The sequence below is a fragment of the Astyanax mexicanus genome, chromosome 1, assembly GCF_023375975.1.
Source record: "Astyanax mexicanus isolate ESR-SI-001 chromosome 1, AstMex3_surface, whole genome shotgun sequence".
In the NCBI taxonomy this organism is placed as follows: Eukaryota; Metazoa; Chordata; class Actinopteri; order Characiformes; family Acestrorhamphidae; genus Astyanax; species Astyanax mexicanus.
The window spans coordinates 126,233,161-126,260,069 of record NC_064408.1 but is presented as its reverse complement, the minus strand read 5'-3'; the positions used below and the strand labels follow the sequence as shown (position 1 = coordinate 126,260,069).

General features: G+C 36.9%; 1 protein-coding gene and 1 long non-coding RNA gene across 3 annotated transcripts in view; one reads left to right on the top strand and one right to left on the bottom strand.

Annotated features, from left to right (window-relative positions):
* Nucleotides 1-26,909, top strand: part of LOC125784808 (NLR family CARD domain-containing protein 3-like) — a 163,691-nt gene that overhangs the window by 47,264 nt on the left and 89,518 nt on the right. For both annotated transcript variants that reach the window (XM_049468550.1, XM_049468553.1), the window contains exons 3-4: nucleotides 21,913-22,020; nucleotides 22,154-22,267. In XM_049468550.1, the coding sequence (XP_049324507.1) occupies nucleotides 21,913-22,020; nucleotides 22,154-22,267 (222 nt within the window). The remainder of the gene's footprint in view (nucleotides 1-21,912; nucleotides 22,021-22,153; nucleotides 22,268-26,909) is intronic.
* LOC125784819 (uncharacterized) overlaps nucleotides 1-26,909 on the bottom strand; it is a 152,483-nt gene that overhangs the window by 39,237 nt on the left and 86,337 nt on the right. The window lies entirely within an intron of this gene.

The following is a 26,909-nucleotide window of genomic DNA, read 5'->3' as shown; positions in this document are numbered from 1 at the left end:
ATTTAAATTTTTACTTAATTTATCCAAACAGTGAACATTTCGATTTTTGTTAAAATCACTTTTTTTTTTACTTTTTTTTGACAAAAGTAGACAATTATTTTATAGACTTTTTATTTATTAAAATAATGACTATTTAAAAAAAAAAAGATGGATTTCGAATGGATTTTATTTTATTTAAATAAAAATATAAGTAATTACTTATTTTCTTTGGATTATAACCTGAATTGTTAAAATTATTTTTTTAAGTGTTTTTTTGGTAAAACATTAAAGTTGTTTGACAATTTCACCCATGATATTTTGTAAAAATGTTCACCATTTTATTGAAATAATTACTGTTTTGTTCCCTAAACAGTAGCAGCCACTCCTTTTTCCCTTTGTTTACATTGAAATATATACAATGTAGATGTATGAAATGCACTGAATCCTTAGTGAATATTTAATTTTAAACAAAAGTTATTGTTTCTAAACCTGATTTTATAATAGGTTTTATCCAAATTAATTTTAAATTAATTTAAAGAAGTTCTACAGATTCTACAGTTTCATTTACAGTAATGTTAGATCGAAGAATTCGAGTGTTGCAGAAATATTAAATAAATATACTGAGTTCAGCATCTCCCCATTCAATTATTTTCTAATGAAATTTCTAATTGAAATTTATTAATTACGTTTTATTGTCTTATTTTTAGCTTGTCTTTTATTATTTTAGTGTTTGTTTTATGTTTTATAATTATCTATGAACAGCACTTTGGTTTAGCTGTTGTTTTAAATCCGTTAAAGATTTAAATCTGTTAAAGTTTTAAATTTGTTAAAGTTTTAAATTTGTTAAAGTTTTAAATTTGTTAAAGTTTTAAATTTGTTAAAGTTTATGGTTAATAAACTTGAATATGTTCATGTTTTAAATCCATTAAAGTTTTAAATCCGTTAAAGGTTATGGTTAATAAACTGGAATATGTTTATGTTTTAAATACATTAAAGTTTTAAAACCGTTAAAGTAAAAAAAAAAACGTTAAAGTGTATGGTTAATAAACTCGAATATGTTAATGTTTTAAATCCTTTAACGTTTTAAATCTTTAAAGTTAAAAAAACCGTTAAAGTGTATGGTTAATAAACTGTTTTAATAAAATGTTTTAAGTCCATTAACGTTTAAAATCCATTAAAGTTTTAAATTCGTTAAAGGTAAAAAACGGTTAAAGTTTATGGTGGATTAACTTGAATATGTTAATGTTTTAAATCTGTTAAAGTTTTAAAACCGTTAAAGTTTATGGTGAATAAACTTGAATATGTTAATGTTTTAAATCCGTTAGTTTATTTTTTATAAAGGTGATAAAATGTGATAAAAGTTTAAAGGGTATAAATAAAGTGTTTTTCTGGAGTTTTGATTGGCTGCTAGAGGTCGCTGCTCCCTCAGTAAAGGCTCGCGCGCTCTCTCTCCCAGCGCGGCACTGGGAAAGTGAAGAGCGAACCAGTGGAACCAGCAGTAAAAGCCTCTCCAGCGCGCAGGGGGACGGGCACGCGGCGGGAGCGCGCGCAGATGATCGCACGCGCTGATTCCGTGCGCCACGGTCCGGCTGAGAGGAGGATGGAGAGGCGCTCCGCGGAGGCAGCGCGCGCCTGATACCTGCACACACCTTCAGCATCATCAGCATCAGCTGCCGGGATTAACTCTGCTTCTACTGGCGCGCGGTGAGTCTCACCTGTTCACCTGTTTTACCTGCTGAACCTCCACAGAAGATCCACAGGTTCCTTCAGTTCCTTTAATATCATCTTCATCAGTTTCTAAAATTCATACTGGATCATCTCCTGAAACTAAGACTTCACTTCTTAACTCAGCTACTCTTTAATAGTTCAGTCCACCTTAAATAAAACCTCTGCATCACCTGCTGTAAGAGTTTTACAGATACTGTATAAAAGAGATACAGCAGAGATACAATACTTTACTTAAGAGTATTAGCACTGATGCAATACAGTATTTAAGAGTATTAGTACTGATGCTGTAATTTAGAGACAGATACTATATTTATAAGAAAGTATTAGCACTGAAACCATGCTGTATTTAAGAGTACTAGTACTGATACTGTAATTTAGAGACAGATACTGTATTAAGAGTGAGTATTGGCACTGATACCATACTGTATTTAAAAATGAGTATCAAAAGCAATACTGTAATTTAGAGACAGATACTGTATTTAAGAGTGAGTATTGGCACTGATACAATACTGTATTTCAAAGTATTGACACTTCTACTGTATTTAAAATTAGTTTTAGCTAAATTCTGTAATTTAGAGACAGATGATCTATTTAAGAGTGAGTATTGGCACTTAAACAATACTGTATTTAAAAATGAGTATCAGCACCAATACTGTAATTTAGAGACAGATACTGTATGTAAGAGAGGGCATTAGTACTGATACAGTATTGTATTTAAAAGTATTGGCACTTATACTGTATTTAAAAATTAGTTTTAGCTGAATTCTGTAATTTTCTAAACTTAAGTTCTAAAATTTAATAAACTGTATTTATAAGAGAGTATTAGTACTGATACCATACTGTATTTAAGAGTATTAGCACCGATACTGTAATTTAGAGACAGATACTGTATTTAAGAGAGAGTATTAGCATTAATACAATCTTGTATTTAAGAGTAAATATTACTACAGATACTGTATCTACTGTATACAAGTTGTACAGAGTTGTACAGATACAGCAGAGATACGATACTTTACTTAGTTTCTCACTGATACAACACTGTATTTAAGAGTATTAGTACTAATACTGTATTTAAAAATGAGTATTAGTACTGATACTGTATTTAATAGTGAGTATTAGCACTGATACTGTAATTCAGACACGGATACTGATACTGTATTTAAAAATGAGTATCAGCACCAATACAATACTGTAGTTTCTAGAGTATTAGTACAGATACTTATTCTGCATTTAACAGTGAGTATTAGTACTGATACTGTATTCAAGAGCAAGTATTAATACTGGTACTGATACTGTATTTAGAAGTATTTGTACTGAGTAAATATAAATACTAATACTGTATTTAAGAGTCAGTATCGTAGCGGATACTGTGCTAAATTTAACACTGAATATTGGTTGTTTTTATACAGTGTGTTTTTCTGATTGTGATTTCCGGGGCTGGAATTCTTTGTAGAAATCTGAACACTAAATAAGAACATTGCTGTGAGCAGAGTTTGATTGTATTCAGATTATTTTAGGCAGTTATTGTAGAGATGATGCTGAATGGGTCTAATAAGCAGGTCTATTAATGTCCTGATGGGGGAGATGTAGGATGTTAGGAGCATTTAGAGCAGTCATCACTCATCACTCACGATTCTTCACTCCTGATTGGGTGATTTCTCGGTTCATTTTCATGAATTTAAATAGCACTTTAATTATTACTTATTTCAGTATTTGTTTAATTTTCTATGTTGTAATTGTTTAATTAGAATTGAATACTTGAACATTTGGCATCCCTGCAATCAGGTCTAAATTCACTACATTATCTGAAGACACTTCTCTACAAAGTAAGTTTTTTTTTACTGGATTTAACCTAATTTATTCAAAAGTTTGGGCACCCCTGGGCACATTATTTTATACAGTAACAGTTAGAGATATATTGTAGTGTCAGTATCAGTATATAGGGCAGTGTTTCCCTGTGTTTTCACTAAAGTATCCAGATTTAGATCTGTGTGTGTCTCTAACCCCCACTTTACTCCAGAGAGGACTCGTTAATTATCTGATTATCGGGTGTTAAAGCTGAGAAAACACCAAAACACACAGAGCAGGGATTCTCCAACTACCAGGACCAGAGGTGCAGTTTCTGATGAGCTTCACTGTGCTGTGGGAGACAGGGCTGGCTGATAATAGCATAAAATTAATCTGGATATTCTTTAAGTTACAAATCCTATTTTTAGTTCTTTTTATTTTAAAACAGACAGCACGATTTAAAGTGATCGAGTCAAGTCGAACAAGGTAGAGTAGATTTGAGTCGGGCAGAGTGCAGTTGGGCAGAGCAGAGTAAAGTCAGGTAGAGTAGAGTCGGGTAGAGCGGAGTAGAGTTGGGTAGAGCAGATCAGAGTCAGGGTAGAGCAGAGTAGAGTCGGGCAGAGTACAGTTGAGTAGAGTTGGGGAGAGTACAGTAGATTCGAGTTGAGTCGGGCAGAGTACAGTCGAGTAGAGTTGGGCAGAGTACAGTAGATTCGAGTTGAGTCGGGCAGAGTACAGTTGAGTAGAGTTGGGAAGAGTACAGTAGATTCGAGTTGAGTCGGGCAGAGTACAGTTGAGTAGAGTTGGGAAGAGTACAGTAGATTCGAGTTGAGTCGGGCAGAGTACAGTTGAGTAGAGTTGGGAAGAGTACAGTAGATTCGAGTTGAGTCGGGCAGAGTACAGTTGAGTAGAGTTGGGGAGAGTACAGTAGATTCGAGTTGAGTCGGGCAGAGTACAGTTGAGTAGAGTTGGGAAGAGTACAGTAGATTCGAGTTGAGTCGGGCAGAGTACAGTTGAGTAGAGTTGAGCAGAGTACAGTAGATTCGAGTTGAGTCGGGCAGAGAACAGTTGAGTAGATTTGGGCAGAGTACAGTAGATTCGAGTTGAGTCGGGCAGAGTACAGTAGATTCGAGTTGAGTCAGGCACAGTACAGTTGAGTAGAGTTGGGGAGAGTACAGTAGATTCGAGTTGAGTCGGGCAGAGTACAGTTGAGTAGAGTTGGGGAGAGTACAGTAGATTCGAGTTGAGTCGGGCAGAGTACAGTTGAGTAGAGTCAGATAGAGCAGCATCGAGTAGAACAGAGAAGAGTCAAGTAGAGTTCGGCAGAGTCAAGTCGAGTTAGGGTAGAGTAGAGTCAAGTCAGGCAGAGCAAAGTAGATTCGAGTGGAGTTGAGTCGATACCATGGACCCAGATTTGCAGTAGTGAGGCAGTAGGTCAGGCTTCATTCAGCTTCAGGGTTTAACATAATTAACCCAATTCACGTTGAACGCACCCAAATTCTGTACAATCAAATTAACCTATTTTTTCTCTAAACTGAAGAGTTTAAAACATCCTGTTCTATATATGAATTTTAAAGGAAAACATCATGCAAAAAACTCACTTTTTCTGTGCTTTTGTGCATCGTTTGCTTCTATGAGCCGATCGTAAGCTCCTCCCTTATTGTGACATCACAACCTCTCCCTCACCCATCAACCCATCAAACCAGAGCTCCGCCCACTAGATCAATTGAAGAAGCATTTCTATTTCGGTCATTTGGGTCTGCTGTTTGAGAAGCTCAGACAGCACACAGCAGGATTAGCCAGGATTAGACTTTTTCTGAGGGAGGGATCTATAGCTACTGACCGTGGCGAATGCATAGATCAGGGAGATGTAAGAACTTTTGGTACCACTCTAAAACAAGACTACCTTTATAAAGGATTTATAACGGGTTTGTAAATAGGTTGTAAATACCTTTAAAAACATTGATAGGAAGTTAAAACACACCAATCAAAAAAGCAACAGTGGCAACTTAGTCATATAATTTATGGTAAATAGTTAAACATACTTATAAATATTAGGGCTGGACCCGAATATTCGGGTATTCGGATATTCGTTCGTTGAGTAGGTATTCGGTTTTTAATTTTGGTATTCGGATATTCGTTTTTTTTCTCCTTTCCAGAGTTCCACCTCACTCTAACCACTTCTGTTCTCGCGGGTCCCGTCAGAATATCTTGCGCGCGGGACAGAACTGAACTGTTATTGGCTGGAGCGGGAGTTTAATCCAGACGATGCGGGAGCAAATTAATAAATAGTTAAGAAAACTGTAATAATTGTAAAAAAAAAAAACCTAAAGAAAACTCTCAACGCGCAGGATGGACCGACACACACACGCACACACCGATGGTGTTTGGACTGGGGTAAGGAACGGGACCGCACTATTCAGCGCTGCTGTTTTAATAAATATATAAGTAAATTTGAAGCATTAAATGTAGTTTATTTAATTTATATTAGGAACGTGGGGCGGGAGCGGCAGAAATGTGTATGTGGCGGGCGGGCGCGGGATTAAAAGAAGCAATTCTTTTGCGGCGCGGTAACGAGACAGAAACGCGGGAGCGTGGAAGAGTGGGTTTAAAAATCTCGCGCAGACCTCTATTATACATGATAAAAAAAAAATGCAGGCTCTTCGAAACTGATTTATATAATAAAACGTAAGGGGTAATGTGGCAACAGTAGGGGCTAAATCGGTTACAAAAGCCTGGCCTACAAAAATGATGTCTGAACGAATTTCCTCTTATCTAATATAATTTAAAATGGTTTAAAAATATAAAATAATTTCTAAGCAAACGAAATATTTAATATTGAGCTTATAGCCCAAGTGCAAAAATACAAAATCAGTAATACGGCTATGCCCTGCACAATGCTTAAACCGAAATAGACCAAGTACAGTTTACAATGACTGTCCTCTAATATAATCAACAATGTTTAAGAATATAAAATACTTCCTGAACAAACGTTTTTTTTGTTTGTTTTTTTAAGCAAATAGCCTAAGTGTGAAAACACAAACAGCAATTTACTGGGCTGGCTTGCGCAGCGGAGAAACCGTGCAGCAGCCTCCTAGCCTGCTTACGCAGCGGATAAGCCGCGTGTGGGGCAGCAGAAATTCCGGGATGAAAACACAAAGAAATCTGGGCTAAAAACACAGAAAAAATATGGGGTGAAAACACAAAAATCCGGGATAAAAACACCAAAAATCCGGGGTGAATATGTCTCGTCGGTCAGAGCAAATTGAACATTTTTCAGTGGATTAAAGGGGCCGTGATTTGCTTCTTTTTTTTTTTTACCTCTTTTTTAAAAAACGAATATTCGAATATTCGCTTCGAATCAGTGCCGAATATCCGGAGCTCAAAAAACGCTATTCGGGCCAGCCCTAATAAATATATTAATATTGCAGGTTTTATATTAATTAACTGCTTATTAGTGGGTTTTTAAGTATTTGCAACCTAATTAATAACCATTAATTAACTCCTTTATAAACCATTCATAACCCCTTTATAAAGGTAGTCTTATTTTAAAGTGTTACCAAACTTTTTAATAATGAGTTTTGAGCTTCTGTCGCAGTTGAGCATGAATTAGCTTGTTCGTGTTTTGCCGTTTAGCACAAGCTAATTTGGAGTAGCATTGCTGTGAGGATTTGATTGCACTCCCAAACTCGTTCCATTAAAAGGTATTATATGGAGCGCCATTATTCCAGTTCCACTGCTCTAGAGCTCAGTACTTTTTGGGGGGGGCGGGGGGTTATACTATTATATCACTACTCTAGGGGTCCAAAAACATTTGTATCTTTAGTGTTCTTTGTTTTTTTTAATACCACAGAAGAAGAAATGCTATAATGCTAATGCTTGGAGCGCTAATACGAAGCTTTTGTTATTGTAATCCTCGGCTCCCCTGAGCTTTGATGGACTGCTGTAAAACAGAGGGGTTCTGCCATTTATACAATATACTTATTTAAATCTCTGCTAATTATCCAGTCGTGAAGGAGATAAGCTAGCTTCTTCAGAAGGTGCTCACGGCCCTCGTGCAAATGAGCCGATCACGCCGCGCAGAGTAAATTGCTCGCTTTCGGATATAAATGGGAATAAGGCTAATGAGATGGGCTGACTTTCAAGCTGCCATATAAAAAAAAAAAAATCAGCGTAATCTCTTTTTTTTTTCTCGACAGGCTCCTCCAGGATGCGTTCTGATCCGCATTGTGTTCTGAGATGCTCTGCTAGCGCTGCGTCTCTTTAGCGTGACGCTTTAAGCAAGATAAATTACCCCATTTCTCATTTTCAGAGCGTAATAATAAAATATTGCACCACAGACGAATGGCAGAATTATTGCAACGGCAACATTTAATCACATTAGCAGGTAAATTGAGTTGATATAGAGTTAAATGCTCATATATATATATATAAGATTTATTGCATCATTTTAGCATGTTGTAGCATGATGGCGCTAGCCAGCACTATTCTGGATCACTTTACTCATCTCAAATACCTGCATAATTTAAACGATTCAAGGATGGGTTCTGCTAGCGCTGTTTATCTTTATAGCATAATGGTTTTAAGAAGATAAATCTCCTCAATTTTCAGTTTGATAGTGTAATAATAAAATATTACCCCATTGACAAATTGCAGAACTTTTGCAACAACAGCATGTCTTCATATTAATAGGTAAATTAAGGCAATATAGAGTAAAATCTTTGGTTTCTATGGCAAATAACACTAATTGAATTCATGCTAGCATGATAGCATGTTAGCAGAACAGTCAGGAGGAATTCTGGATCATTCCTCTTCACTAAACTGTTTCAGTTCAGCTATAATATTATGGGATATCTGGTGTGAAGTATTTATTTATTTTCTTCTGTTGAAGTCGTTCGGTTGTTGATTTACTTCTATTGTATGTTTTGGGTCGTTGTTCTGTTGCATCATCCATCCTCTGTTGAGCTTCAGTTGGTGGACAGATGATCTTAAGTTTTTCTGCAAAATGTCTTGGTTAATTTGGGAATTCATTTTTCCATTGATGACGGCAAAATCCATCCAGATCCTGAGGCAGCAAAGCAAAGCAGCTCTGAGTCAAAATGCCCCCTCCACCATGTTTCACAGTTGGGATGAGGTTTTGATGATGGTGTGCTGTGCCTTTTTTCCTTCCAAACAACTCAATTTTGGTTTCATCTGTCCACAGTATATTTAGCCAGTACTACTGCGGAACATCCAGGTGCTCTTTTTTTTTTTGCAAACTTCAAACATGCAGCAATGTTTTTGGTTTTTGGACTGCAGTGGCTTCCTCCGTGGTGTCCTCCCATGAACTCCATTCTTATTTAATGTTTTTCTTATTGTAGATTTGTCAACAAAAATGTTAACATGTTCCAGATATTTCTGTATTCAGTCTTCAGCTGACACTCTTTGAGGATTCTTCCTCACCTCATTGATTCTTCATTCTGCGCTGTGCTCTTACAGTCACCTTTACAGGACTTTACCACTCCTAGAGAGAGTAGCTCCAGTAACAGTGCTGAACTTTCTCCATTTGTAGAGCGTCTGTCTTGTAGATCGCGGAAACATGAACATCAAGGCTTTTAGAGATACTTTTTCTGTAACCCTTTCCAGCTTCATGCAACAAGTCAGCAATTCTTGAATGTAGGTCTCCTGAGAGGCATTCACTCGGGATTCACATCAAGCGATGCTTCTTAAGAACATCCAATCACATCCTGCCTCCAATCAACTCTTAGAAAAGTCATTAGCCGAGGGGTTCACATACTTTTTACCCCCCTCGCTGTGAATGTTAACATGTTGTGTTTAATAAAATCATGCAAACATATAATTGTTTGTGTGGTTTTAGTTTAAGCAGACTGTGTTTGTCTATTGTTGTGACTTAGATAAAGAGATCAAAACACATTTAATGACCAATTTATGCAGAAATCCAAGTATAATCCCCAAGAGTTCATATATTTTTCCTGCAACTGTACATTGTAAATTTATTTGCTCATCTCTACTAATAGTTGTGATAAATTATAATTAATTACCTGGCTGATTTAAGTGCGTACCTGTTCGTAGGTAATTTAACCAGTTGTGCATCATGTTGGGAGAGGTTCTGCTGGAGCTGTGTCTCTTTAGCGTGATGTTTCAGGAAGATAAATGACCTCGTTGTAATAATAAAATACGACGCCGCGGGTTAATAAAGAGCAGCGTGTTCTGGTGCTGCTGCAGGTAATAATGTAGAATACTGGGAAAGTTCTCCTGGTCGTGTAGCGCCGTCCTGTAATGGCCCTCCATCGCCATCTCTAAAAATAATCACCGGCGAGAGCGCCGGCCTCGGACCCGTGGAAATGATTAAAGACATGGAGGAGCGTCGCAGGAGCGGGGTCATCTCCAGCCCACCGACTCATTCATCATCCCTCACCGCTCTTTAGCATCCAGGCTATTAGCTAATACTCACCAAGGCCAGGAACCGAGAACGTCCAAGATAAACCCTTCATTAAACAGTAGATCAGACTATAAAATCATCCATCAGCCGCACTGGATTCAAGTAAACTCTTCAGCCTATTTCATTTCCAGCACAAATTTACCTCAGTTTGTTTGCAATTGCAGAAATTTTCCATGGCTGAACAGTTCTGAGCTCCAAGAGTGACCCTTCCACCAAGTTTTCCCCCACATTACTCCAAAATGCTACAGTAATTTCACTTAAAACCAATACCATTAATAGTATGGAAGGGTTTAACTAAGGATTTAATGGTGTCATTTGAATTGCTGGTTTTATCGGACTCCAAATTTTGGTTTATACTAAATCGAAGAGAACATTTTCTTAGGTTTGCCGTCCGATTACTCCAAATTGCTACAGTAAAATCACTTGAAACTAATACCTTTAATAGAATGGAAAGTGTTCTTCACGGATTAACAGTTTGATTTGCTGGTTTTATTGGACTCCAAATTCAGGTTTATGTACAGCCGAATAGACATTTTTCTTAGGTTTGGCATTCGATTACTCTAAATTGGCACAGTAATATCACTTGATACTTGTATCGTTAATAGGACTGCACGTTTTCTTCAAGAATTTAGTTGTTTCATTAGATAACAGCTTGATTTGCAGCTTTTATAGGTCTCCAAAATCAGGTTTATGCAAAACCAAATAGACATTTCTACTAAGTTTGACCTCCGATTACTCCAAACTACTACAGTAAAATCACTTTATACTTTTATCATTAATAGTAGGTAAAGTGTTCTTCAAAAATGTAATGGTGTCATTTGATAAAATGTTGATTTGTTGATTTTATTGGACTCCAAAATCTGATTTATGCATAGCCAAATAGGCATTTTTCTTAGGTTTGGCGTCCCATTACTTCTAATTGCTACAGTAAAATCACTTGATACTTGTATTTTAATAGGATTGAAAGTGTTCTGCAAGATTTTAAAAGTTTCATTTGATAACTGTTTGATTTGTTGGTTTTATAGGACTCCAAAATCTGGTTTATACAAAACTGAATGGATATTTTTCTTAGTTTTGACTTCCTATTACTCCAAATTTCTACAGTAAAATCACTTGATATTTATATCATTAATAGTATGGAAAGTGTTATTTGTGGATTTAATGATGCTGTTTGATTTGGTGGTTTTATTGGATTTCAAAATCTGGTTTATGGAAAACCAAATAGACATTTTTTTCCTAAGTTTGACTTCTGAATACCCCAGATTGCTACAGTAAAATCACTTGATATTTATGACATTCATAGTATGGGAAGCAATCTTTGTAGATTTGATGAAGCCATTAGATAAAAGTGAGATTGGTCTTTTTTGTGTTTTATAGGACTCCAAAATCTGGTTTATATTTAACCGAATAGACATTTTTCTTAGGTTTGGCGTCCCATTACTCCACATTGGTACAGTAATATCAGTTGAAACATAGGATTTGAATACATTCAAATTCTATTTTTATGAATCTAGTGATGCGAATAGATCACCCTTTGAGTTTCATGTTTTATAGGACACCAAAATCTGATTTATGTATAGCTGAATAGACATTTTTCTTAGGTTTGGCATCCATTTACTACAAATTGCTACAGTAAAATCACTTGATACTTGTATCGTTAATAGGATTGAAAGTTGTCTTCAAGAATTTAAAAGTTTAATTTGATAACAGTTTCATTTGCTGGTTTTATAGGACTCCAAAATCTGGTTTATGCTAAACCGAATAGACATTTTTCTTAGGTTTGGCATCCAGTTACTCCAAATTGGTACAGTAATATCACTTGATATTTATATCGTTCATAGTATGGGAAGCATTCTTTGTAGATTTGATGATGCCATTAGATAAAAGTGAGATTTGCCTGTTTTGTAGAACTCCAAAATCTGGTTTATGTAAAACTGAATAGGCATTTTTCCTATGTTTGCCTTTCGATTACTCCAAATTTTTACAGTAAGAAAATGTGATACTACTCTTGATAAAACTCTGTTTTTTGGATATTCCTTCCTTACCTGAATGTGTAAATTCTTTTGTTTCTATTTATATATAATTATTAATCTACAGTTACAGTAGATATAGAATTACAGTAACCTATTGTACCCTAACTGTGGTGTAACACTCCTGCACATCGCCATGGTCTGGGGTCAAATTTAGACACAACACCTTTTCTTTTTCTTCTTCTATTGTTTAATATTGTTGGGTAATGATAGCCTGACTTAACTTCCACTAATCAGTCGGAAAGTAAAACAAAAACACCTAAAAAAGTGTTTTACGCTTCAGAAAAACCATGTACCAGTACCATGGTTCAGTAGATCAAACAGAAATGGTCGATAGAAATGCCTCTGAACTGGAGTACAGATAAATTAGGGCCACCACTTGTTATCACCCATAAACCCCCCGGTTTCCTCTCGGCTGAGTGCTGTTCTCTGGGGGTGTTTTGTGTGTCAGTGTGAGTCTCGCTGAGAGGAACTCCACCATGGCCTTATCTGATCTCCTCACGGCGTCATTAGCGTCTCCCTCAGGATCTCCCGGCCTCCATTCACCCACTGTTACACCAAACACTCCTCCTGCTGCCGGAACATCACCGAGCTGTTAACTGATTTATTACAGCGATTCACAATATCAGAGTAAAATCAGTAGTTTAGAGTTTTATTGGGGAAACTGTTGGAGGCTCTGTGCTGGATATAAGATGAGATTGGATATAATGGTTGGGTTTGGAGGTTCTACAAGGTTCCATATGGTTCCTTTTTTACTTTAGAAATACATAGAAATTCAAAGCAAAATAAAAAAGAAAACAGATAGGGCCTAAGGGAAACCAAAAGGAAATAGTGTGATAGAGAAAGAAAGGAGGGGAAGAAGGAAATGAGGTTAGTAGTAGTTAGTGTGTTAGAGGTGTTAGGAGAGTAAGTGCTCTTTGAAGAGCTCTGTCTTCAGGAGTTTATTAAAGATAGTGAGAGATTCTCCTGATCTGGTAGTAGAAGGTAGTTAGTTAGAGGTGTTAGGAGAGTAAGAGCTCTTTGAAGAGCTCAGTCTTCAGAAGGTTCTTAAAGGTAGGTCCTGCTTTGGCTGACCGAAAAGGGCATGGACAACTCATCCAGGAGATCCCAAAAGAACCCATTTAAAGACCATTTTCACACAGTCTCTTTCTTTTTATTGAATCATTAACAATGATCAATCTGAACAATCTTAATTGAGGTGAGTGATCCTGCAGTTCTTTTAAACTCTTTAGTTGTTCTGGATTCTTTTTTATGGACCTCTTGGATGAGTTGTTCATGCCCTTTTGGAGTAATTTCGGTTCACCAGTGTTCCATGTTTTTTCTCCATTAGTGAATAATAATAGTGAATCACTGTGGATCTCTGGAGTCTCAAAGCTTTAGAAACTTTATAACCTTTTCCAGGCTGATAGATGACAAATAATCCTTTTCTCATCTGTTTTTGAGTTTCTTCATATCAGGGGTTATTATGTGCTGCTTTTTGAGATCTTTTATCTGCTTCATGTTGTCAGACAGGTTCTATTATTTACATGATTTCTTGATTATACAGGTCTGACAGTAATCAGTTAATTTATGCTTTTTTCCCCCTTTAATGTTTTTTGTTGTATTTACTCATGTTCTATTTATCTGATACTTTCGCTTTTTAACAGCAGTGGAAGATCTGTCTGTAGTTTATGTTCGTCTGTCAGTCCTGATACTGTCAGTCTGCCCATTCAGAGCAATTGTTTGCTTAAAGACTTAAAAATTTCCCACCATTCTCAGCCTGAATCCATGAACTACAAAGACTCGGCTGAACACGGGACTCTGCAGCGTTCAGCTTCGCCCACCTTCTGATTGCTCACACCTGTTTGTATCAGTATATATAGTCCTCTGTTTTCTCTGTTCTCTGCCGAGTATTATCTAGTTCACTAGCTCTGTCCTTGCTTTCTTGTCTTTTTGTTTTCGACCCTTTCCTGCTCTTAGTTTACTCTCTTGTCTAGCCCTCTAGTTCTGCTGTTGATCTTTAGTTACCGACCTTGCTCTCCTCTCTGACTGCTCTCTTATTTTATAATCAGCACTTGTCTCACCTTGTCCTGACCCTGCTGACATTGTCAGGTTTTTTCTTTACTCAGTTGAGTTCAGACCTGTAATACGAGTCCTGCTGCCTGTGGAATGTTATCCAAAAGCAGTGTGTAAGACTGGTGGAGGAGAACATGATGCCAAGATGCATGAAAAAAACTGCGATTAAAAACCAGGTTTATTCCACCAAATATTCATTTCTGAACTGATTTCAGCCAATTCTTATTTTTGAAGTTGTTTATTGGTTAATCTGAACAATGTAAGTATATATTTTTTTCACGGCACTGTATCTGATTTAGCTTTGTACCCTCAGTGGGAGATTGTCTGAAGTTTATATTGGTCAGGTGTTATTTCTTTGCTCAGTTGAGTTCAGTCCTGTAAACCATGGGCGCAGATGGCACTGGGGACGGGGGGGACATGTCCCCCCCAGATTTATAGTGACCTCATCCGAAATCTAGCATCTACAAGCATAAACGTTGGGGTTTTAATTTAATTAACTGTACGTTTGTGGAGTTCTGTGTTCCACAATGCCCTCGTTTTTAAACTAGGAAGCGTTCAGTTCAGAGGTTACATTGTTCGGAGCTCCATGTTCCAGTTCCAATGTAAATTTAACGCACCTTCTCAAGTCCGGGGTTCTAAGGAGCTGGTAACTGCCTGTAGACTACAGACACAGGCAGTTACCAGCTCCTTAGGGTACGTGTCCACTGGCACTTTTTTTCAACGCAATCCGCTGCGCTGGATCTCCTTGCTCGTTTTTGAATTAAAATGAAGCAACAGAAGTAGACAGTCATAAGTTTAATATTTTTATTTTTTTTTACCAACCTCACTGTAACCTATAGCTCTATAAATCCATATTCTGCCGCTTTCAGCTTCTCTTCTGTGGTTGAAAGGCGCCTGTTCTGTGTGTGTGTGTGTGTGTGTGTGTGTGTGTAAGAGGCTTGTGTGTGTGTGAAGACGCAGCCTGCTCTTCCCTCATTGGCTGGACGCAGCCTGCTTTTCCCTAATTGGCTGGACTGGACACAGTGCGGCGGCCGGATTTATTTGAATAAAGTTGAGCCGGAGGGCGGAGCTGCGTTAAACGCAACGCAACCTGGCATGCACCGAGGCATGCAGCGGCTCTCTCCATTGATTTTATGTATGATGTTATCATGATGTTATTTTAGTAAGCATTTGTTCTGATTCTTATAATCTTATAATCATTTACATGAAGGCATGTTTGTGAATCATTTCAATTTTTTTTTTTTTTTTTTTTGTTATTTTGTTATTATTATTTTTGCACATAGGTTCTCTGATTTTTGTTATAATACAGTTTCTTTCAGTTTTTTTCAAGTTTCTGTGCTGAGATTGAGATTTTTCATCTTGTTGACATCAGCAAATGTTAAAATAAAAATTTGCAGAGGGCATGAAGTTTTGGTTTGTGATATGGAATAGTAGGCTGTCAGTGATTTGGCATCATGGTGTAAGAATGCGCGCAGATGGCACTGGGGACATATTGACATACCAGACCAATAACAGTTTCAGTATGGCTAGTGTTGATCAGAAAAGTGAATATTCTAAAGTTTATTGCAGCATATATATATATATATATATATATATATATATATATATATATATATATATATATATATATATATATATATATATATATATGATTTTACAACTTGGTCCCCCCCAGTTCAAAATTTCCATCTGCGCCCCTGCTGTAAACTGACAGGTTAAATCTCTGAGACAACTTTTTGTATCCTTCCCCTGAACAACTATGTTGAACAATCTTTGTTTTTAGACCATTTGAGAGTTGTTTTGATGAGCCCATGATGCCACTCTTCAGAGGAGATTCAAATAGGAGAACAACTTGCAATTGGCCACCTTAAATACCTTTTCTCATGATTGGATACACCTGGCTATGAAGTTCAAAGCTCAATGAGGTTACCAAACCAATTCTGTGCTTCAGTAAGTCAGTAAAAAGTAGTTAGGAGTATTCAAATCAATAAAATGATAAGGGTGCCCATACTTTTGCACCGGTCAAATTTTGGTTTAATGCATATTTCACATTTTCTGTTAGTACAATAAATTCATTTCAATCCTGAAATATTACTGTGCCCATCAGTTATTAGATATATCAAACTGAAATGGCTGTTACAAACACCCAAATATTTATAACTAAAAATGATTAAGATTAATAGGGGTGCCCAAACTTTTTCACATGACTGTATATAGTTAATATAGTTTTGATATAAAAATGTAAGGACTTTTCAAGGGAAAAGTCTTTGTTTTTGTTATTAATTCGTTTTTTGTTCATTCAATGCAATTAGTTAATTTATTACTGTCAACATTTGTGTTAATAATCAAAGTTATTGTTACTATACTATACTAATACTATACTAATTGTTACTACACTAATAAACTAAGTTACTTAAATGAATCTCTGTGATTTCAGATATTCTTGTTATAAAATTATGTTTTAAATTACAACTGGAGGTGACAATAATACAATGACACATACTTTATATTGCAGTGTAGTTTTATTAAGTGAACTTGGAGGAACTAATGCTTATTACTGTGTGTAAATGGAATTATTGCTCTTTTGGAGTGGTTTGTGGCTCTTAAAAGAGCCTTTGTGTCTGTTGGTTCAAACTGCAGGTTGCCAGGGAACTGCACCCTCAGTTGAGAAGTAAGATGCATATGTCTCCCTAACACGAACTGCCTCCCGGGTTGAGTTGTTGCTCCCCAATCTTGTTGCATCTTGAAGGACAGCAACATCGCCCTCACCACTCCGTGACATAGGCTCCCTCCTCGTCCTTGTCGTGCTCCTTATGAAGTTATGAAGGACACAGGTGGCCTTCACACAAGCTTCCACGTTGGCAGGGCTGATACCAATGACCCGGCGGTACATGCGCCATTGTGATGTGAGGATACCAAAGGTGTTCTCAACAATCAGCCTCGCTCGCGAAAGCCTGTAATTGAAGATTCTCTGCCTACTAGAGAGGTTGGAACCTGAGAAGGGCTGCATTAGATCTCTCCGCAGAAGGAAAGGCCTCATCACCAACAAACACATGTGGCTGAGGTCCCAGGTGCTCAGCTCCTGTCAGCACAGCATCTTCTGGAAAGCCAAGGGTTCCATCTTTGAGAGCATGACCAAAGGGGGAATTGGCCAGAATCCCTCCATCACTGGTTCCTCCATAGCCGCCAACATCCACAATCCGGAAGCAGTACTTGGCATCCACAGCTGCCAAGAGGACGATAGAAAAGGTCCCCTTATAGTTGTGGAAAAAGGACCCGGAATTATCAGGAGCCTGGATCACCACATGCTTTTCATCAATGGATCCCACACAGTTTGGAAAGTTCCAACGATGGAGGAAGTCTGCTGCAATAACTCTCCAGTCATCAGTGGTGGGAACTGGCATGTACTCCTCCACCAAAGAGGCCCAAATAGCCCTGGACACATCCGCAACTATGCAGGCCACAGTACTGAATCCAATACGATAGCTGTAAGCTATTGTGCGAAAAGAGTCTCCAGTTGCAAGAAATCTGTAAAAATATTAATGTTAAAATGCATGGTTTAAATGCATATTAAAACTGTTATTCAAACAGTTATATATAATATATAATGTCATGACATTAATTCAGGCATTCATTAAGGATGAAGTCATGAGGAATTATACAGGAACAAACACATGAGTTATGTACTAATAACTGTAAGGTTAAATTAATCACCATTAACTAATGTCTGTATGAATGAATGAAGATGAATGGAATGAAGGCTTTATTCAATGCCGCACAAAAATGTAGTGGTCACTTCAATATCATTGCTTGGCAAAATTTAATACTGTTTTAATGTTTATTGTTATGTGATCTGTTGTGTCAAAAAAGCAACAAGCTACTTAAGGCGGTTACATGTGTCCTATCACCCCTTTCCGGAAAAAAATGTAACCGCCTTAAGTAGCTTGTTGCTTTTTTGACACAACAGATCACATAACAATAAAACAGTATTAAATTCTGCCAAGCAATGATCTTAAAATGACCACCACATTTTTGTGCGGCGTTCACCTGTAAGTATGTGTACTGTAGTAATAGATATAGATAGCTAGCATTCTGGAAAAGAAGACAGGATGGACATGCAGGTGGGTGTATATTGTATACTCAACAACAGCTTAAAACATGTAAGTTTATGTTTTTATAAATATATTTTCTTATATTAATGATTAAAAATGTTAACATTCTTAAAAATATGACTGGGTGGTGCTAAAAAAAACCCACATTAAGCCCACCCAGGATGGGCTTAATTAACACATTAATTCCTGGTATATTCATGTACTGAATAAAGCCTTCATTCCATTTATCTTTATTAATTCATACAGACATTAGTTAATGGTGACTAATTTAACCTTACAGTTATTAATACATAACCCATTCATTTGTTCCTGTATAATTCCTCATGACTTCATCCTTAATGAATGCCTGAATTAATGTCATGACATGTACCCTTATTATAAAGTGTTACCTATATTATTAAGTTTATTAATTTTGTATATATTATAATATATTATATTAAATAAGTTGCACTTACCTTAAGCAAACAGCCAAGCGTTGGGATGCACAAATAGCCTTGCGGTAATTTGTGTCCATTCGGCTAATTCGGGGACCCACTTTAGCAAGAAGGGAATGAAACTGGTTCCTGTCCAGTCTGAAGTACCGCTGGAACCTGTCATCATCCAGCCTCAGCTCCTGCACAGGGCGAAGGAATTCTCCATGCTGTGTGCGGGACAGCAGGGTCTGATGGATCCACGCAGAGCGGTGACTGCGCTTTCTCCAGGAGGTAAAGTGCTCCAACAGCCAGCAAGACAAACTCTCCAGTATCCATGGTGGACTAATGGTTTTGAGAGGGGTTTAGTATTTATGTAGTACAGTTTCCCTCCATTTGTTTCGTTTTTTGAGGGAACACTGCTTATTGGTTAAAAGAAATCAGCAGATTCAGAGCCAGCTTCTTGTGTTCGGAGCAGAGGGCTTACCTCATTCATTGAAAGCCAGGTTTAACAGCACATTTTACATGAATAAATGTTTTAACACATAAGGAGATTAATAGATAATCATTTTTATGCATATGACGTGCATTTTAAATAATGCGAAACGTTTGTACGAGTGTATAATGTTTTAGAATTGTGAGAGATGAGAGAGAGAGAGAATAGAGAGAGAGAGAGAGAGAGAGAGAGAGAGAGTAGGCGGGATGTGACGCATAGAAGGAGAAAGTGAAAGTAAGTTCAGTTTCCTCCATTAGAAGAGAACAGAAGTCCGGATTCACTCGGTAAGTTCAGAACTGAAGAGAATGTAGAACAGAACCGTGTAGCTTAAAGTCAGAACCGGTTCTAAAGGTTCCTCAGATCCAGAACCGGTTCTTTAAGCTCAGCTCAGTGTCCGATTCCACTGGAAGAACCAGGATCAGCATGGAGATCTGAACCGGGCCTGGATCAGACCTGGACCTGGTCTAGATCAGACCGGCTGGAGAACAATCAGCTGTAACAGATCAATAATGCTGTAAACTGAAGAGAAATGCGCAGATATAGATCGATATTTATTGATCACAGTGTAGTTTATGCTGTTTAAAGCGAATTACTGCTTAATGTGGGCTTTGATCTGTTGGGGAGATAAAAACACGGAGCTGCTATAAAGGCGTGTTTATATGCAGTAGCGCTGTTCAACCAGCAGGAGCTCAAGATCACGTGGTGTGTTAGAGTTTTTAATCCTGCTGTTTTATATTATACTTAAATAACATTTATTTAATACTATTAATAGTAATATTTTAATAATTATTAATATAAATAATTAGTGTTAGTGTTTTTAATCCTGCTGTTTTATATTATACTTAAATAATGTTTTTATTATTTTATATTACTAGTAATAATTAAATTATAATAATTAGAAATCAGTAAATGTCTGTAATCTAAGTTAATCTGTAATGAGGTTAAATCACACTGTTATGAAATGTTCCCTGTTTTTGTTGGTTTTGTTTGTTTATCAGGAATTGTTTAATGCAGTTCTGATTATAATGTTATTATTGTAAGAATAGTGGTTTTATTGTAATGGCTGATCTGTTCTCAGGGGTTCCAGCTGTGTGTGAATGAAGAAGAGTAAATGATGGATCCTCAGAACTCCAGCACTGTCCTAAAGTGAGTAAATTAACTGATAGATTTTATTAGTAAAGTAGTTTTTATATTTTAATGGTTGCAGCTCTGATCCTGGACCTGTGTTCCACAAATTTTACTGATTTAAATACACAGAACCGAGGTTCTCCTGAACCAGAGTCAGAACCCTGTGCTGCTTTTAAACATAGAAAATCATTTAACAAACTAGCAAAAACAAAATCTCTCACCTGCAGATTAATACAGAAATCCTGACATAGTTCAAATAATATTCCTCTCCATCAGTTATCTTTATCTCAGTTATTATAAATATAATTAATATTTAGTTTAATCAGAACTTTCAGTCCCTACGGATCAGTTCATTCTTTATAAAAAAGTATATGGTAAATAATTATATAAATATAAGTAATTCAGGTGAATTCATTAAAATGAACTAATTTAATAATCTGCACGTAGGGGGGATCACCAGAAAATCAGGCTTGTGTAAAATAATTATAATGATAGTGATCTTAATAACGATATATATAAAATAAAAATATGTCAAGCATGTGAACAGATGTAAGCAATATAAAAGTAACATATTTGCTGGAGAAAAGAAAGATGAATCTGTGTGAAAGTTTTAGTGAGAGTATAAACCGTGTATTACGGTAGCCGTGTGCACAGCGGAGCTGGAGGAGAAAGCTGCGCTCGCTTTTACTGCAGAGAAACTGAACATGGAAAATAAACACAAGAGTTTTTGTAACTCTACAGACTGAACTCAGATCAGTGTGGTAAAAAGTAGATGAGGCTTTAATACTAAAGGAAAAAACGTGTAGTCGTAATACAAGCAGTGTTCAAAACCAGAGTAAGAATAAACCCATACATCAGAGACATAAACTCTAATAAAAGAGAAATCCTGATCCAGAAATACAGTCCAAACCACCAGAAAACACAGTAAAAACAGAGCAAAAGAGACGAAGTTCAACACGAGAAAAAAAGATACATTTACAGAAATACAATCAGAAAGAAAACGCTCAGTCTGTCGCTGGATAAACAGTGAAATACTTAAAGAAAAATAATACCAACAAATGGGTTTATATACACGTACAAATTACTAACAGCTGAACTCAGTTCTAAAATTCCGGAGATGAGGAGCGTGAGAAAGTGCAGCGATTGGCTAGTTCTGAACACATGATGTTGTCAGGTGCATGCTGGGGGTTGTAGTTCTGGAGAGGAGAACCTCGGTTCTGTGTATTTAAATCATGTATAGATCACAATTTAAAGTCTTATTAAAGAAGAAAATCAGAGGAAACAACTTTCCATATTATATTATTAATCATGTTTCATTTAAAATGATATTACTGCAGGAATTTGTTGAAAATATTTGGTTGTAAACAGACCAGAAATAAAACAAATCTAAGCATTACCAAATAAAACCACTGAACTCTTGAAGAGCACTTGTAATATTATTCATTATTATTGTTTCAAGTAATAATACTGTAATAATTTGAATTAATGGGATGGCTGGTCATAAATACATATAAAACACATCCTCAATATAATGCAGACATGATGGCGGATGACTTTATGAAGTTACAGATTTGTGCAGCAGTTTTGATAAAGAATAAAATGATGTGTGTTTATTGGACGAGGGATTTTCAGAAAGCTTTGGGAAGATTCTGGAACAGTTATGAAAAAGTTAGTGTGGAACCTGTGAATGAGTTTACTCCACACTTTACTCTCATCATGGATCATCATGAAGATCTGTTTACAGGAAGAAGAGAGGAGCATCTCCAGCCCCCAGTGGAGTGTCTATGAAGAGTGATCAGTCCATGGATCCTCCTCTAAACTTCAGCAGTGGAGGAGGAAGCTCTGGGTCTCGGTACATCACTGCACTAAACTACTGTTCTGTTCTGAGAGTGAAGCTCTTCAGTTCCTGATCTTTATTAAAGATGTGCTGTGTGTTGGAGTTCACTGTGTAAATGCTGGAGTTTCACTGTGTTTAATGTTAACAGAACTGAAACCCAGAGAGGAGCTTCTCCAGAACCCAGTGGAGTGTCTATGAAGAGTGACCGGTCCATGGGTACTCCTCCAAACTTCAGTGATGAAGCTGTGACCTCTGACCCACAGTGAGTGAAACATCAAAGCCTCAGAGATTCAAATTTTCTCATGGTCATTAAATCACAACCCACTTTTTATAGAATATAAACCAAACAAATTTATTTTTGAAAAATACCCTCAAAAACACATTTACACATACATATGCATGCAAAGTGAATTTAAAAGCAACTACATGTATAAAAGTTACTACAGTAAAATTAAATATCAGAATAAGCCCAAAACATTTGCTATTTTACTTGTCAGCATATCTCTGTATTCAGAGAACATTAGTGAGAAACTGAGAAGGACCGTGCTGACTGCAGGTATAAAGGGAAATACAATAAATTAAATAAAACTACAAAACAAGAGCATTTTATCTAACCTGTATTTTGTGGAAGTCAGTGAGACAGTTGGGCATGTTCCAACAGCTGTGAAGAAATCCCCACCCCCACCATGAACAGCATCTTGGGTATTTCCATTTTTCCACGTATTTCTAAGTAAAGTTAAAGTCAAGAGAAAGGTGAGTGCACGCTCTCGAGAGGGGGGTACTAAATACGGCACAACACCGGCAAACGAATGGTGGTTACCATGGCAGCAAGAATGCTGCACGCGTCTCTCTGTCTCTTTTTTCCAATATAAAATACGAGAACAAAATCAGAGGAGCGTTAATTATTTTACGCTTAAAAAAAAACAATGTATTTATTTAATCGCTGCTCTAAACTACAGGATCAGCTACAGGGGGGAGAATTACACATATATCTGTATATAGACCGTTTCAGAGGAATATTCACGAGCACAGGAAGTGACGTCGCTGTTCCTAGAACACTTCCGTTCAGCGGTAAACAGCGTTTAAAACAGTGGACGAAACTTTTTAATTTAACATGAATTCAAACTTCACCTAATCTGAGAGTCACAAACACTGAAAATCAGGTCAAATTGTTCTTTAAACAAGTAAACTATGGAGGACCAAAAATTACATAAGTATAAATAAATACACATATAACTGTAGAAAGATATAAATAAATTAATGAATAAATAAAGTAATGTTGAAATTAATAAATATATAAATAAATGCACATATATGTGAATAAATAAATAAATAAATAAATACATGCACAAATAATTGTATAGGTAAATAAATTAATTAATAAATACAGTTCTTATTTATAAATGTATTTATTCATTTATATGTGCATTTATTTATGTCAACATTTATTTATTTATTCATGTATTTATTTAACTATTTATTTATTTATTTATTTCAACATTTTTTTATTTATATTTATGTCATTTTTGGTCCTCCGTAGTAAACACGCCTGCTTTGGTTTTTCACTCTGCTGACCTGCCTGCAGTTACAGCGTCCGCTCACAACTCCTCCCTCCTTCTGATCTATAAATCATGCAGAGTTCGTGCTGGATAGAGTCTGACCTGCTACAACCTCACCATAGTGATGCTTCTCTACTACAGGAACAAATATTCACAACTTTTACACTGAGAAATTAATTAAATGCTCTTTCACTGCCTCCGTTTCAACAAGGTAGTGATCAGATCTGGGTAGATCACCTCTATCAAGCGTTTTAAATCAGAGGAAAGAACTTCCCTCTTAAATCCTTATCAAAAGGATCAGGAAAAGAGGTTTGATCACTTTTTACTAATTTCTGATCGTATGTTTGATCTGTTTTTGGGAGATTTGTGAAATATGCGCTCTCATTCTGACAGCTGTATAGGTGAAAATAGCGCCACCGGAAGTGTGGAAGGAACAGACATGTGCAGGAGCTTTATTATTGTTTTCCTCATTGAAACGGTCTATAGAGACAGTAAGGTGATCTGTGTTCTGAGATTGATGTTTAGTTTTTTAAATACACTAAATTACTATATATCTATATTGTTTTCTGCTTTGTATACTTTTTCTTACAACCCCAATTCCAATCAATTTATGCTTTGATTTTGTGTAAAATGTAAATATAAACAGAATTCAATTATTTGAAAATCCTTTTCAACCTATATTTAACTGAATACACTAAAAAAACAATGTTCAGACTGATAAACTTTATTGTTTTTTGCAAATATTCACTCATTTTGAATTTGATGCTGCAACACGTTCCAATGAAGTTGAGACGGGGCTAGGGCTGCACGATATTGGAAAAATGTTACAGTCCATTGTTTCAGTTTTCTAAAAGCCCCGCCCCCACCCGCACGCTGTCTCACCACAGAGACCCGGACCGACCGAGAGCTGAGTCAGCGCTTTAGAGTCAGCTGATCACTCAAAACCCGAGGAAAACAGCAGAACAACCATAATTAAGCATTTAAATGGCCTTTTAAAAGGTAAATAAGAGCGTGTTTAAAAGCATGAATTCAGCTTTAACTGGAAATATCTGCACTGCTAAACTGAGGTGCACAGCTTTGGACAGGCTGTCTGAGGCGGTTACAGGGTTCATACACTTTTCATATTTTCATGATCGTACAGTCTTTAAAATATCAGTGCAGACATTAACAATAAAACAAAAAATCCAGTCCAAAACTGATTATAGTAGGCCTATATCTTACTTACAATGTTTTTAAATAAAAAAAACATTTCTTTCAGCAATGCTGACAATCTTCAATAATAAAATGTGTCTCTAATCCTGAGAGCTCTATTGTGTAAAACGGAATTAACTGATGTCATCAATTAACATGATATAGACTATTTAGTTTGAAACTGGGATTTCTAAACCTGCTTCCCAGAGAAAGAGAGAAAGAGATGACCATTACAGCCTAAAAATGCCTTAACACTCATAAAAACACAAATTAGTAACTTGAAAGAGATTCTTTTTTTTTTTGCTTTTAATATTGGCTCAAAAATAAAATATTAAAGCAGATTTTTTATTTCTGAACTATTTAACATGATTTTTAGAGATCATGGACGTCGTGTCCTCTGGACCAAAGACCACTACCAATCTGATTCAACATTTAATTTTAAATACCTAACAGTAAAACTAATAAAACATGAGCCTTTCCCCAGATATGGTGAAGAATTGGTGCCCAATTAAAAACATCAACATTGAAACAACAACAGACATTACTTCAACCATATTTTAACCACATTTCAACATTGAAGTCGATTATGTGCCAGCTGGGTCCTCATATGATCACATTTTTTTTCTGTAGGATGTCTTCCTTAACCCATTCACTCATTCATTCTTTACAACATTCATCTCTACAAAATCCAGTAAACACTTGGAGCTCACAGCAACGCCTCATCAACAAACAACTATAACATAGCAACATCTAGGAACAGCCTATCAACATTCTAGGAACAGCTTAACCAACATCTGCAGTATAGCAACACCTTAGCAACCAACAACTATATCAGGGATTCTTAACCTTTTTTACTGTGTGACCCCCCTTATAGGCTCCAGAAAATTTCACGACCCCCCCCCCAAAAAAAACACCCCCGAAACACAGATACACACATACAATCTTTGGCAGCACAAATAACAAGTTATTACAAGCTAAGTTTTCTTACTTAATGTGATGGTTGCGCCTGCATTGAAGCACAAAGATGTTCCGTGCGTGGCTTAGTAGGGCTCAGGAACAGTCGTAAATCATCTTCCACGTTGAGACGGGCTCTGTATTTGTTTTTTAGGAATGTAAGTGCAGAAAATCCAGATTCACACAGAAATGTTGATCCAAAGGGGAGGAGTTTTTTCAACGCCATTGAACTCAGTGATGGGAACTCCGTAAACAGGGAAATCCAGAAATCGGGCAGAGAGCGTTCTGTGAACCTCTGTTTCAGGGCTGTGTCTGTGGCCAGATCAATCAGTGACTCTTCTGCTTCAAGAGACAATCCTGCGTTCTTTGCAGAGAAAGGATTCCGTATCCATTCATCTCTTGCTGACACTGCACCGTTTTCAGGAAAGTACTCGCGAAACTGTGTCGTCATTCCATCAAGATGAGCCTGAATGACCACACATATCTCAGCCTTAGCAACTGTGCTGTTGTTCAAAAACTCCTCTAGAGCAGGAAATGCCTCAAAGTTTTCGTTTTCCAGACGAGATTTCCACAAGCACAGTTTTCTGATCCAAGCCTCAAGTTTGTCAGAAAGCGTGAAAACTGATGTGTTTTTCCCCTGCAGTCCTGCATTTAACTCATTGAGCCGTCTGAAAACGTCAGCCAGATAAGCTAACTGTGCAAGCCATTTTTCTTCAGAAAACTTAGCAGCTAGAGGAGAGCCTTTCTCCAATAAAAATGCCCTCACCTCATCGCGGAGCTCGTAAAGGCGACTTAGTACGTTACCCCTGGACAGCCATCGTACCTCGCTATGGTACAGCAGCTGGTGGTGCTCTGATCCCATTTCTTGACAGAGAATTTTGAAAAGTCGTCCACTTGTTGCACTTGCCTTGATGGAATTCACAGCACGAACAGATTCATCCATTACCAGTTTGAGATCAGCGGGCATTCTTTTAGCTGCGAGAGCTTGTCTGTGAATCATACAGTGTGTCCACAATGCAAGCGGGGCAACAGCCCGGACTTTTGTGACTAGCCCACTGTGTTTGCCAGTCATTGCTCGTGCGCCATCTGAGCATATTCCCACACACTTGCTCCAGTTAATGTCATGGTCACGTACGTAAGTATCCAGCAAAACAAAAATCTGTTCGCCAGTGGCTCGTCCGGGAAGGGGGCGACAAAACA